Genomic DNA, 14,880 nt, shown 5'->3' on the forward strand with positions numbered 1-14,880 from the left:
CGCGTCGTCAGCCTTTGGGTTAATCTCACCAACGGGTAGGCCCATCGTGTCCATACTCCATCCGTTCCTTCCTTTCCCAAGTATGTCTAGGCAACGACGCCTGATGTTTGCCACATACAGGTAAACGATTAAATTCAGAAAGTAAATGCACATAACATAATGGAAATATATTAAAGAACCAGTTTCTGTATTAATTCAACAGTCCATGTACATCAAGTGCTTATAACATTACACCCAGATACGGCTATCATGATGATACTAAAAAGGAAAGGTATGCAATATATAACACTCGAAGGGGTGCGACCAACCATTGCATCCAACTGCCCTTCGGGATGACTAACTAACTGACTGCCGTAACTCATTATTACCAACGACAACATAACATAATATGACAACATAACATAATGATTATTCTCGGCAACAATGCCTGGACGGGATATTTGCTCCTATCCCTGCACATCTTTACTTATTAGATTCTATTTGTATTTAAATTTTATTATTATTTATTATTAAATTCTATTTCAAAGTGGGGACATTACATAGAGCTACTGCATGTTGCTTCTTGTTGGCCCATGTGACTACATCCATGCCTAATCTAGGCGTCATCCACCGAAGCTGCATAATCTTAATCAGTAATTGTACATAGCTTAGGATCGGTTCTTTTTCTCTACGGAATGCCAAAGTTAAGTGCCCCTTTCACATAACTCAACACCCTCTTTGCTGCGATTTAATGTTCCATCTTTGGTGCTGTCATGATTTTGGAAATGAAACTCACAACACACCTCAAATCAGGTCTAGTGGCTGTAAAATATGTTGGGACTCAAATTTGTAGTGCTGAATTTCATTTGAGTCCTAGCTCTTTTGTGTATTTAGATCTCATTTTTCTCGTCACACATACCTGATGTGATAAATTTTTGTATGAGTCTTCAGTTCAAATTTTGTCTATGCTGTCCTTTGTCATCCTTTATGTGCTTCTCAATGTGTTACAAGTTGCGAAGGATCCTAAAAAGTTCCAAGTGTGGAGGTTTTAAGTGTTTCCAAGGATTGTGTTGAATGTTGGAGTTTTGTAGTTTCCCTTCCTAGTATGCCTTTTCGTGCAACTTAATAGTTCTCTCTGTTCCTATTGAGATATCAGTCTTTCTCGTTCAGGTATTCTTTTCATCCGTTGCCTGCCTTCATCACTTTTCCCTGTTGAAACTTTGGAGTTTTCTTGACATCCATTTCCTCTAACCTTAGCTCTTTTCATTTGCCTTTGTTATAGTATTAGACTTTATCTTGCCTGCATGCTTGTCATCCACACTCCTCTTCAATCCTGCACTCTACGTTACATTTCAGATTTGCACTTTCTGTTATCCCTTTACCTGGGCATCTTTTCTTTGGTATCTTTAATCCCTAACTTTTGATGTCTTCTATATACTTCTTTAGAGTCGAAGATGTGGGAATCCTTGAAATGTATCATATGGTATGCGTTGTACCCAAACCTTGATCGGTGACATATTTCACTATGTTATCTCATTTGGATTGCAAGTTCAGACCTACCTCAATTTGTATACCTAAAGGGATGAATTCCTTGGTATCTCAAGTCCTTGACTCTTGATAACTTCATATGTCCTTTTGGAGTCGGAGATGTGGAGATATCCTTGTCTACTTTAAGTATGAAACATGGCTTAGTATAGATCCCTAACTCCTTGACATTGATATGGGTCATGTGTTATCCTAGGCCTTCGATCCTTGAAACTTTGAAATTGTCCTATTTGGTCTTGTTCACTCGCAAATGCCTCCCTACATGACCTAGAATGCCATTAATGATGTGATAAGGCCTTGCAACTACCCAATTAGGATTTTCTTGCTTAGAAATAGTTGTTCATCTCAAGGGCATGGATGCACATGTACTTCTACAGATGGAAAAGAATGAGGAATGCTTTGCCGCCGTTTATGTGATGGTTACATTTTATGATTTAGATGGTTTCCATGCAAACTCCAAATTGCTATTTTAGTGGATTTCATAGTATCTAGGCTAAGCTGATCATAGCATTTGAAAACCATAAGGAAAAATGCTGTGCAAGAATTTTGGTTTGGTTTTCATTGTAGAATCTTTTCAACCTGCTATGGTTTACAGCTTCACTGAAGCAAAATATGTTATCCCTAAAATTTATTAGGCACAAATTGATTAGGGGTAGTGTTTAAGATTGTAGTGCTTCCATTTGCAGGGGAGACTTGCTAAAGTCGAAAAAACTACCTCTAGGAAATATAAAATTGTTAGAATTAGTCTTTCGTTTGTCACTACAGTCCTAGTTGTTAGGTCCTAGCACTGTGGGATAGATTCATTTATTTGAATTTTTATGCAGAATTCCTATTCAACTTGATTGTCCTTTCGAGTATGGATTTTTCCTATATTTAATGAGGTTTTGTCCTTAGTAAAGTGGCTATGATTATTATTTGTGTGCTTGTTAATTTAGATTGTCCTACAACTCATTTGTGTTTTTAGGTAAGATTCCTTGATGTGTAATTCCATTCTTATGTGTTGCTATATTCTTTACAAGGAATATTGGATTGCAATTCCTTTGTTAGGTGTCCCTATATTCTTTACAAGGAATATTGGAGTGTTTCTCATTTTCTTTGCACACCTGTTCATACTTCTTGTTGCATCTTGTCATGAGGAATAAAACACATAAGAGCACACTAATACAAGGTGATAAATATGGAGGCTTGGAGTTGCACACATAACTACGTTTTTTCACCTCCATAAAATAATGGTTTTCTACTGTTTTTCTTTATGGTGGCACATACTTATATTGTTGTCTTGAAACTGTCATGTGTCTTTTTTTTTTTTTTTGGTGGTAGTGGAGATTGTAAGCATTGTAAGAACTCAAGTTACCATATTCATAAATTCATGTGAGGTTTTCTTCTGTCAAACCGTTTTTCCATGTCAAAAATCATATCACCTTTATTGTGGTTTGATTTAATTTTAATTTGTTAAATTTTGTTTTTTTCTTTGTAGTTGATGTTAGAAAAAAATTTAGGCTTTCACCCATGTTAACCTATAACAAGGCACCTGTGTAATCCTTTTTTTGGAGGAATTAATAATATTAGAAGTGTGTTCTGTTGTTCTTGAAATTGTTTATAGTGTCATATTACAAAAATGTCAAATTTACTTTTGGTGGGGTTTATGTGTCCATGAAGACTGTGTTTGAATTCCATTGTGGAACTCAATAAGTGTTAGTTGGGGTCAATTTTCTGACAACATACCAAAAAACTAGTAGGTCCTATTGCTGGGGTATAACTGGGTTACAATGGCTCAAAATGCCTGTTCAACAAGCATCCTAATGTTTAGGGCAAGGATATCAATGATGAAATTGTGCTGAGCTCCTTTTGGGAAAGGTGGAACTTTAAAATTGCACCAAACAACTAGAATTCGTAAAATACAATCTAAACTTCATCACCGTTTACCAGGCAGAATCTATTGGAATCATCAAAGCTTCAATCTGAAACAGTCCTGTTAGTGAAGATGGGTCAAATGTTTCATTTAAGGCCCTCAAATCAGTGGTGAATGAATCCAATGATTTGCCACTGTTCAATCCTGATCTCCAGTGCTCATTGTAAAATTCTCGATTTCTGCAGCCCCTTGCAAATGCAAAGGATTGCATATATCCCCCACAAGCCTGCCGAAGTCTGAAGTGGTTTTATATCTTATTTTGAATGGTTTAGTATTTTGATGCAACTGTGATGGGTAATTTCCATTAGAATTTTGGTCATAGACTATTGTTTTTTTGCTTTTAAGTTTTAACGATTGTTGATACAATACAATTATCAACTATATTTTAGTCCATTCGTCGCACTTCTTTTTTTGTCACTCTTCAAATAGTTATCACAAAGAAGCCAGGACCAACTTGGAAACCATATCAGTTTCGGAAAACAGAAGACAGCACTTGACAGATGAGAAAGAGTGTTCTGCTTTACCTTTCACTGAAAGCTTTGTTCATTGGTTTATTTTTATTCTCACTTTCCTTGATGTGTTAATGACTTTTTTTCTGTTTCAGATCTAATCTTTATGTTTTTGTACTTTGTTGTCTCCCTAAAGTGCACGTGGCTTTTTCTATTTGATAAGAGGCACATACATGCTAAAAGCAATAAATATGTTTTTAACTAAATAAAGAAATTTAGAAGCTGAAATATTGGATGATATTCTTCTGGCTAATGTCTTCTCACTGAAAATTCATCCCATTAAAGTTATCAAAAGTTTGGGGATGTAAATTTTGATAGTTATAAGGAGGAGTAGTATATCTATTTTTGTAGGAATGATTTTGTACGATATTCAATCTCATAATGTCAGAGTCATTGCTTTTCAATTTTTCAACTTAATTAATGAACTGGTTTTGTACTTCTCATTGAAAGTTCCTGTTATCAAGCTTATATCTTTTGTTGTTGATGCGATCTTAAAATTTTATGTAGTCATGCTTTAGTTTTAAGATATTTGGATTTGTGATTGTATTGTTGCACAGATGCACAGGCTTGGGTTGGAGCCATTGCAAGCAACATATAATGCATATTTGAAAGCTGTAATTGTTGTGAGAGGAGTTATTCATGGCATGGAAGTGGTATGCAAGTCCATATTCCTTAGATTCTTTATTGGGTGTGAGATAACTAAATGAGGTTGATAATTGAAAGAAAATTGTCTTTGGTAATTTCTTCCTGGCTTTAATTCTGGCTATTTTATTTTTGTTTATTGGATTTTTATTTAGCAGTACTGGTTAGCAATTATAAATTGTGCTTTTGAGTCTCATTTACCTACTTTGGTCATATGTAGAGATTAACATAATTTGATATTTTTCTTTTTTACTTCATTGTAGCAGGGACATTTGTACAAACTTCTATTCTTTTTTATTGAAGGCATAGATATTAATTGACAAAAAAATATTGATTCTCTTAGTCTACATTCGGTTTAGGTATTTCAATTCTTAGAAACAACTTCAAATGCACTGGTCAAAGTTTCTGCAGAACAAAGCCCCAGCTATAATTGAGTTAATTTTTTGATGAGCTTGTATGAGAAGCCACTAATTTCTCAGTTGAATTATTAAAATTTGGACCAGAAGTGCCATGCATACTATGGCCACAGTTCCTAAGATTCTACTTGCAGAATCATCGCACAGCAAATTCTCAGGATAGCTGCAGTTTTCTCTTAAGGTCATATAGGAGCCCCATTATTTCTCAGTTGAATTATTAGAATTTGGACTACAAGTGCCATGTATGTTCGGCCACAATTACTAAGATTCTCCTTGTAAAACCATGGCACAACAGTTTCTAGGGATAGCTCCAATTTTCTCTGTATTTTCTTAATTTGGCAGATAAAGTTTCAGCTATCCTGAGAAACTGTTGTGCCAGGGTTGTGCAAGCAGAATATTATGAACAATGGCCTTATGGATTAGAAGTGCACCATGCATGGCCATGTTTCCTAAGGTTCTCAATGCAGAACCATGGCACAACTATTTCTCAGGATAGCTGCAATTTTATCTGTGCTACTTTTTATTTATTTGAAATGCAGCAATCCTGAGAAACTGTTGTGCCATCATTCTAATAAATGAAAATTAGTTCATATAATCATAAAAATTACAGCTATACTGAGAGACAGTTGTACCATGGTTCTGCAAGTAGAATCTTAAGAACCATGGCCGTTGTTCTAGAAATTTACCATACATGGCCATGGTTCCTAAGATTCTCACTGCAGAACCATGGCATAAGTGTTTCTCAGGGTGGCCGCAATATTATCTATGCTTTGGAAATAAAGAAATTTTGGACTATAAGTGCTGTGCTTGCATGGCCATGTTTTCTAAATTCTCCCTGCACAACCATTGCAAACAGTTTCTCAGGATAGCTGTAATTTTATCCGTGCTATTTTTTAATTATTGAAAAACTAAAAGGAAATACAACAGATAAAATTGGAGATATCCTGAGAAACTGTTGTGTTATGGTTGTGCAAGGAGAATCTTAGGAACCATCACCATGCATTCATGGCACTTGTCTGAAATTTATATATATCCCAATTCAACTTCTTGCTAATTCGAATTTAGTATTTTTCTTTGCATGGTTGCTGGATTCTGGACTTAATCTCAAACGAGTTATGACAAAGTTATGCCTAACATATTTTTCAAATGTTTTTGATTGATGTTTGGCTCAACTGTTATATCATGAACTTAGATGCTCTGATATGCCTAGTACCATCTATCCCATCTTGAGCATAACTAGGTTTAATAATTTCCTAATAAATCTGTATAGTTTTTTTTGTGATCGTGTGGAATCTGAAATTATTATATCAGTACATTTATTATTAGCTGTAATCTTTCTAGGCTAACTAATCACAGGTATAAGGACCAAATTACATCTGTACAGAGTTGTTCTTGAATAGCAACCAAACTGTTTTATACCTAAAAAATCGTGTGGTATCATTGGGAGAAACCGAACTTTAATGTTGCTATGATAGTGAAGAATGTTTTTTGGATTTCTTATGATGTGTTGTGCTTCCTTTGATGATAAGTGCTGTATATTCTTTACTATGCAGGTTAGTGCAATGAAGAGTAAAAATGTGAAGCCAAATAATATCACATATGCAGCACTTGCTGTTGGATATAGCAAGATACAACAGCTTGATTGGGCCGAGGCAATGCTAGAACAGATGGATGAAAAGCAACCACAGCATATATATCCTTTCAACAGATTGCTAGCAGCATGTTGCAAAGCGGTGAGAATTATGTGAGTTAAATTTATTAGTTTTCTAACACATCTGCATAGTGAACGCGTGCATTTGACATATAACCTTGTATGTCAGTAAGCAATGAGATGCCATGGCTAAATGTGTAGCATAGAGATGCTTATCATGTATATCATCATTGAGCAAGCAAATTGTTGTCTTCTATGATAGTGATGTACAAACACCAACTGTTATCATAAAAATAATAACTAATCATATATTGTATTACAATATATTCTCTTTGTAATAGTGAACAATCTGTTTTGTGTAATTACCATGGTCATGAGTGCTTGGCAAGCCAAATTTTAACTTGGACTTGGACCTGGACTCGGTTACTTGACTAAATTTTGTTAATTTGAAAGAACTTAGTGAATTTAATAAAAAAATAGAAAAAGCAGGTTTGAGTGAGGGCAATGGGTGAGTGAAGTGAGTAAAAGAAAGGTTATTTAGGTCAATTAATGTCCAAGTGACCTTGTAGATTCTGTTTTTTGGTAATTTTTTGTGTTCTTGTTTTCTAGATGTATTTTAGTTCTTTTAGTGCAGACTCTTTGTTACTTCCTCATCTTGGAATATACTTGCCAAATTTTTGGCACTATGGTAATTAGGGTTGACAGAATGTCATTGTTTAGTAAGTGATTAGTTGTAATTGTTGATCCTTTTGGTTGTCATATTGTGGAACCCATTCTTTGTAGTCAGTTTTTACGATAAGCTGTTTGCCTGATAGATACTTTGAAATTTATATGTTGAATGAGAAGTTATGGTTGTGACTTGTGAATTAGTTTGCTGGGTGCTTATTGCTTGAAATGTATAATAATATTAGTTGGTATCAAAATAGTATGCATTTTTTTTTTCAGACAGTCATATTTATGTCTATAAGTAAGCAAATGAGACACATTAGAGGGGATGCAACATTTCCTATCTGTAAGAAAAGTAAACAGGAAAATATAGATACTCACCTATGTAAAACATACATACTACTGCCAAGGTAACTGCAATGCTCTCTGGAGCTCTTTTTCTCTCAACAATGTTGTTTCTTTAAGCAAATGATTTGAAGTAAAGGGTTAAACATCAGTAGCTTGTATTGAAATGAGGGTCAGGAGGATAGGATACGCCTTAGAAAAATCAATTCTACTTTGATTGTGATAATTAGGGTGCTGATCTTGGTGGCAGCTCACATGTTTCCACGGCTACAGTTGGGTTGTAAAATAAATGATTTCTTTTAAAGCACTTTAGGAGTTAAAAAGGTTTATGTTGGGTATATGGGAGAATGATGGAAGTATCCCTTCAGAAGATGGACAGATTTTAACATCTTTTTCTGTGAGTTTTAACTCGTTGATTGATTTTGTTGGTCTTTAGTTAAAATCAAGTATGATGGTACATATTAACTTATTTGTGAGTTATTATAACAGAAAGTGACTTAATAAATCCAGGAATAAAGTTAGTCTGGATTTATGTTTAATACTATTGTGTATCTCTTTCTTCCTTTTTCAATATATTCATAAAGTTTAAAAATTAAGATCATTGATAAACTTGTCTTGCTTGTGGATTTGCAGTCTGGCCGTTTCCCATCTTCTCTGTACATTATTTAACTATATATTGCATTTGCTGTTTCTCAAAATGTGCATTTACCACATGTATTGGATACAACTTTGGTATATTTCACTTGAGGCAGTTAATTTTTATTTAATACATCAATTCACTAGCATTCCTTTAGTTGCCATTTTCTTTATCTTTTTAGGACCAAACTTCTCAGTTCATTTGCATAATTAGGAAAGTTCTTGTTCGTTTACTAAGTATAAGACACTGAGGTTATTTGTTCTGTAGAATGAACCTGAAAGGGCCATGCGGGTGATCGCAAGAATGAGACTTGTCAATGTTAAACCGAATCTCAGCACATATGAAATGATGTTTTTTTTGTTTGGAAATGTAAATTCTCCATATGAGCGAGGAGACCAAATGTCTCAGGAAGCTGTTTCTAAAAGAATAGCCACAATAGAGATGGACATGGCGAGAAATGGTGTTGAACACAGTAGAAAATCAGTGACAAATCTGGTGAGCCCATTATAAGCTTTTTGGTTTTTTTAATGTTTGATTGTTATGGCACTTTAGTTTTATATGCAATTTAGTTGCTTTACTTCCAATTCTATTGAATTCTGATTTATAAGACATCACAAAAACCATTTTTTAATTTTTTAATTCTAGTGTATGAATATTGTTTCCTTTCCAAAATATGCAAAGTGCTTTGTAACGACAACCCTGGATAGGACCGAAAATCTGCACAATTTTTTTTTTTTAAAAGAACATGATAGCAGAAGAGTAATGAACAGTTAAAGACAACAATGTAATGATATTCGCTAACCTTGTAATCTTCATAAATCATAAACCTTAATATATGCTATAAATAATTTACAATTTACCAATTGATTACATCACAAGAGCAATGGAGGGCTAATAGATAGTGTTACCTGAATTCATACCATAATTGTTTGTAAGATCATGAAGACTCTTCACTTAAATCTTCCATTGTTCGCCTCAAGGGTGCAATACAAAACCCTCCATGTGGATATAATCCCTATTCACCCCTCCAATTGGATTTTGTGGCCCACAGTGAGAGATTAGATGTTTAGACCGTCTTGCTAAGCAAAGGAAAGGTAACCACCTAAAGACGAGCTACACAGGGTGTTTCTACCATTTGTAAAGTGAGGTATCAATGACATAACACTACTACTTAGAGAAGCTTGGTATGTTACCTACGTATGCCTCATTAGAAATTCTTCTTCCTGTAGTCCCTCAGACGACTAAGCAACCAAGGACATCGTTGCTGGCCCTGAAGCCCACATGCTCCTGGTGGAATCTGTCCTATGTATGCGCTACATCTAATAGTCATTCGACTTCATATGCTCCTTGACTACTGTTAATCTTGAGCATGGATAAGCTTATCTCTTTACGAGTCATAGGATTTCCATTGGTGATCACCTAAGATGGAGAAGGGTAGCCTATGCAATGAGGTATAAAACCTCTATCTATGCCCTCATAGGGCCCTTACTCCATCTGTAGCTGTAAAAGCTAGCACCTGTACCTTGCTTAGCACTTTCCGGAAGAGAGGTTCCTAATTTGGAATAAGTAGGTTCTAACTCAGCCATCTCTCAGTGTAAAGTACCCATTTTGGTGTTGTTCAACATGAGGGTTTCATAATCCACTCAATCTTTGGTTGCTAGATTGTCATTATCTGGAGAATCCTATGTTCGAACAAAACCAACTTGCAACACAATAATGACAGATGCTACTACCATTTGCAGGTTTATGAAGGTAATGTAGTTATTCTATGTTTATATTACAGTGATGGATGAATTCCAAAAATGTATTTGGATGATGGACATGCTTGCCAAAAAACCCCTTGGTTGAAGGTTTTGTTAACTAAATCCTCCATTTTCAGCTTTTATTGACAACCATTTCTACTTGCAATCTCAAGGTAGAATCTACTTACAATTTTCTTACACACAGTTATTTAACAACCACATGAGCGATTATATTTTAACTAATCAAAGCTGATTTAATGGTTGACTGTTTATCATAGTAAAAATACTGTTTCCATCACAATAAGCAATGTAGTTTGAAGTAATTGTGCTGTTTAATCTATTTTATTTCAGCTATCTTATTAGTAAGATTTGACACTAACATCTAAGGAGATATATTGCTGTTCTGAAAATTAAATAAATTATGTGCCTGAACTTTAACATGACCCAGCTCCAAAATGAACACCTCTAAACATTCTTACAACCAGTATTTTATTATATCCATCTATTTGCTGATTTGTTAAATGCCTCTACCCAAATTCATGACTGTTGAAAAGATATAAAAAGCAGAGAAAATCAGCAGCCAACAAAGGGTTTCAGACTAACTTACAATTGAAAATGCTGGTATTATAACTAGAGTGTTGCAAAGCTAAGTAGGGAATCTAGGAATTTTTTTCTAAAAGTTAAATACAAAACCTGCAACACTTGGCATTCACAACAAAATCTTAATTACTGATATTGAAATTTTGCTCATTGAACTATAATAAAAAATAGGAATTTAATTAAAAGAAATGCCTTGGAATAATAAAGTCGTAGGTTTTTTTTGCGTAATTGCCCAAACCTGCAACTTTCTTCTTTTCTCTCCACCTTGGCTGCAATCTCTCATGTTTCCTCCTTCCCAGCACAAAATGAAAGCTGATAGTCCCAGTTATAATGGGTCGTAGGGTTTTTAAGCATGCCTGGCAACATATTTTCTTCCTTTTCTGACAGTACAAGCCTTACAGGCATGAAGGCCATAACGTTGGCAGAGCTCTCCTCTTCTGTCCTACATTCACCTCTCCCATGCCTTGGCCATGCTCATTTACTCTCCTGTCTTGCATTTTTGTTGACTGAGAGCTTTTGCGTGAAAGCTTCTCCAACAATTTGTTTTTGTTGCCGTGCCCTTCCCATGCGTTTTAATTCCTTCAATGCTTTGCTTGTTTTATTTTATTTCTGTCCCTTTATGCATTCAACGATTTTGACCATTTATAAACTATTATTTTTATTGCACTCTTTCCCAATATTATAAATTTAATTTTATATATATATATATATATCTATTTATTTATTTACATATTTTAATTTATGTTTATATGTATATTTTATTATTGTTCATCATTTAATATATATTTATTATACATCAAATTAATTTAATTATTCTTTGGTAAATTTATTATTATTTAATGTCTTTATTCGACAAAGACATAGTTAGGACGTTATCGAAGTTTACAGACATAATTAGTAATACCTAATCTATAGCGATTAAATAAATGTCTAGGGTCTTAGTATTAAACGGTAGCTCAACAATACTTGCTAGACTCACTAATCTTCCTTAGGGATTGCTAATAAATTGCAAATTCAATTTAACTGGATTGCGAAATCTAAATGATTGCAAGGGTTAATCAAAGACCTTGATACAAGGACGACACTAAACTACCTTTTTCTCACCAACGCAACCACAAAATCCATTCGTATTGCACCCTTGTACCTGCAACCAACGACAAACCTCACACAAGTCCACCCACACGTTATTAGTCTGAGTTAGTCTAAACAAAATAAACGCATTAAATTACAAATAATATAATAAAGACAATAACCATATTCCATAATATTAGCATAAGTTTACAACTAGCACATTCAAACATGCACAAACACACACACACATACTGTCCATATAACACAGTCCAAAACTCCACCCCTAGTCCAAATTACATGGGTTCTAGGGTCATACAAAAGTATTAATATGGTTTTTCCAGGGGCTATGACATGCTTTTCTTGACGTATGAACCGAAGATAAAATATTTGCAGCTGAGTAAATTGCCCATTAGGTTGTCTAACTGAGTGTTGCCTAGTTTTGGGAAGTACTCCCTAGTTTTGCTGAGTTTTGTCAAGTTAATGGATTTAAGTATTTAATAATTTTCTGAGTTTTTGCCAAGTTAGAGTCAGAATTGGGTTCACCAATTTTGTGTAGTTGCAAGTTTTCAAGCTATGCAATGAAATTTTTTCTATTCACTCTACCCTTTTTGTTGATTTTATCATTTTCTTGTTTTGCATGATAGTTGATACATATGCAATGAGTTAAACACACTGTACACAATAAGATTTTTTCTCATTAGTTTTGTATGGTATAATCAATTAGTGCTGGTAGTGCTCATTATCTATGGTTGAAAATTCTTTAAATTATCCATCTTGTTGCTGCTGACATCTTCTGAGTGAGGACTTAGTCCATGACAGAAGTGGTTATGTCTTTTTCCAGCCTGTATATTTCCCTCCAACTCTTGTACATAAACATCCATCAAGATCTAGTACTTGTCAAGAGAATAGAAGAAGATATCATGATATCTTTGAAAATATCAAATTTATGACTGCAGACTGATATTTTCACGAAAAATTGTTGATTGCTATTTTTGAAAGGCTGCAAACTGCAATTATTTTGCTCATTTTGACTTTGATTGTGCTCAGATTTTTTCTGCAACAAAACAAACTAGTTTTTTAGGTTTCCCGAGTGCTGGATTTTTAGGATGGTTTGAGGTATTTGATGAAGAGCTGCTGAATCAAATTAAGTGGGAGCAAAGTGTTTGAGCTTCAGCATCAGGAACCATATTGTATTCCTTTATGCAATTTGTTGATGTGTTTTTTTATGCACTTCATACACAAAATAAAATACCAAAGATACTCTATCCTCTCTTGGTCAAATCTCCTTGGATGCTAAATTATGTGATCAACCGAGGTGAATCCAAGGTTTCTATTGTCAGTTCTTGATGTGTGGATAAGCTCAATGGCTTGATGTGATATTGCTGGAATCATAAGGCAGAGTGTTGTGATGTTTTCACACATCGCTCCATTGCAAATGGGACCCCCACTTTTTCACATTTAGGGTAGTTATTTTGCTTAGGTTGTCTTGGTTTAGTGGTAGTTTCCTATTGTTAGCCTTTGCTTATGAGAGGGTGTTAGTCAAAATGCAAAATGATGTTAAAAATGTTTAAAATGATCCTAAGCGTTAGGTGTCGATTTCCAATTTTGCCTTAGGAATTTGAGCGAAAATGATTAAAAACTTTGCAAATTTTGTGTCAGAATGTTAAAAATTCCTATGGGGGTTGTTTTTACACTCTTGGGAGGTGAAACAAGTCAAAAATGCTAAAATTCCCGATGGAATTCTATTTTCCACCCTTGAAAACTTGGGAAAATTCACGGAGTCTAGATGAAAATTGAATTTCCAATGCACAAATTAATGAAAATGGATAAGTATGGGCTTTTAAAATGTGAAAATTAACTTAGTCCCAGTGGAAAATGTTTTTCCACTGAGCAATCTAGTCATAAAATGCAAAGTCTTGATGGGAGGCGTTTTTCCACTCAGTTATGAAGATGAAAATAATGGAAGTCCTGATGGAGCATGATTTTCCACTCCATTTTTTAGCAAAAGGTATCAATTTAATGCTAAGGACATGAAAAGTCTTGATGGAGGTCGTTTTTCCACTCCAGGACTAAGTTTGCAAATGAATTTGTGGAAAGTCCCGATGACTCAATAATCTCCACTTGAGACAAAGGATGTGTCTCGATGGAGGCCGTTTTTCCACCAGGCCTACAAGAATGAAAATGCATAAGGAAGGTGAGTCCCAATGACCCACATTTTTGCACCAGGGGATAAAATGAGCAAGTTGAAGTGCAATTCAAGTGTCCTAATGAGGTTCGATTTTCCACTTGAGGGGGAAAATGATTGAATGAGAAATAACAATGAATTAATGTGCCCTGATGGAGCTCAATTCTCCACTGGGGCTATTTTGTGAGGATTTGACTAAGTTTTTGTGTCCAGATGCCCGTTGATTTTCCACCATGGGGTGTTTTAATAGGTTTGGATGAGATTTTAATGGGAAAATTAGTCCTGATGAGGGGTGAATTTCCACTTGAAGGTAAAATGCAAGAATGTGATTAAATTTATAAGTCCAAATGAGGGTCGATTTTCCACCCAAGACATAATTATTAGGATGGGGCAGATTTTATTGAACATTTTAGTGTCCCAATGGCTCATGATTTTCCACCAAGGGTTGGAAATGAAATTTAATGATGAAATTGTAATATTCCCTCTTATTTTTTTTGGATTTCAAGCACAACAACATTACAATGCACCCGTTAAAGTTAGGAAATATAATTCCAATGCCACTGAAAGGTAACCCTTCCCACTTCTTGATCACCAAGTGCCCAATATGGGAAGGTGAGAGCATACAATGTTGAGGGGGTCGTTAGCTTCAAATAACTGGAAATAATACAATGCTCGGGCGGCAAGCCAACCCCTTCCACTTTTCAGCGGGATATGGAGAATATTGAAGATCACTTGGCGGTAAACCAGCCAAGGATAATACAAGAAACTGAAGAACAATCACTCTACCGCTTATGCAGCGGGAGGACTAGAAATGAAATTTACTATCAACTCCACCACTTATTCAGCGGGAGGATAACATTACAATCAACTCAACCGCTTATGCAGGGGGAGGACACTACTACAAAATATTCAAAATAGGCGGTTAAGCCAGCCTCTTCCACTTACGTAGTGGGACTACAAGCAATAACCTAAAAGATAGC

General features: G+C 35.0%; 1 protein-coding gene across 2 annotated transcripts in view; it reads left to right on the top strand.

Annotated features, from left to right (window-relative positions):
- Positions 1-14,880, top strand: part of LOC131074118 (pentatricopeptide repeat-containing protein At1g76280) — a 254,542-nt gene that overhangs the window by 160,390 nt on the left and 79,272 nt on the right. For both annotated transcript variants that reach the window (XM_058010671.2, XM_058010672.1), the window contains 3 exons: positions 4,503-4,598; positions 6,557-6,736; positions 8,570-8,797. In XM_058010671.2, coding sequence (XP_057866654.1) covers positions 4,503-4,598; positions 6,557-6,736; positions 8,570-8,797 — 504 coding nt within the window. The remainder of the gene's footprint in view (positions 1-4,502; positions 4,599-6,556; positions 6,737-8,569; positions 8,798-14,880) is intronic.

The sequence above is a fragment of the Cryptomeria japonica genome, chromosome 4 (assembly GCF_030272615.1).
Source record: "Cryptomeria japonica chromosome 4, Sugi_1.0, whole genome shotgun sequence".
Lineage (NCBI taxonomy): Eukaryota > Viridiplantae > Streptophyta > Pinopsida > Cupressales > Cupressaceae > Cryptomeria > Cryptomeria japonica.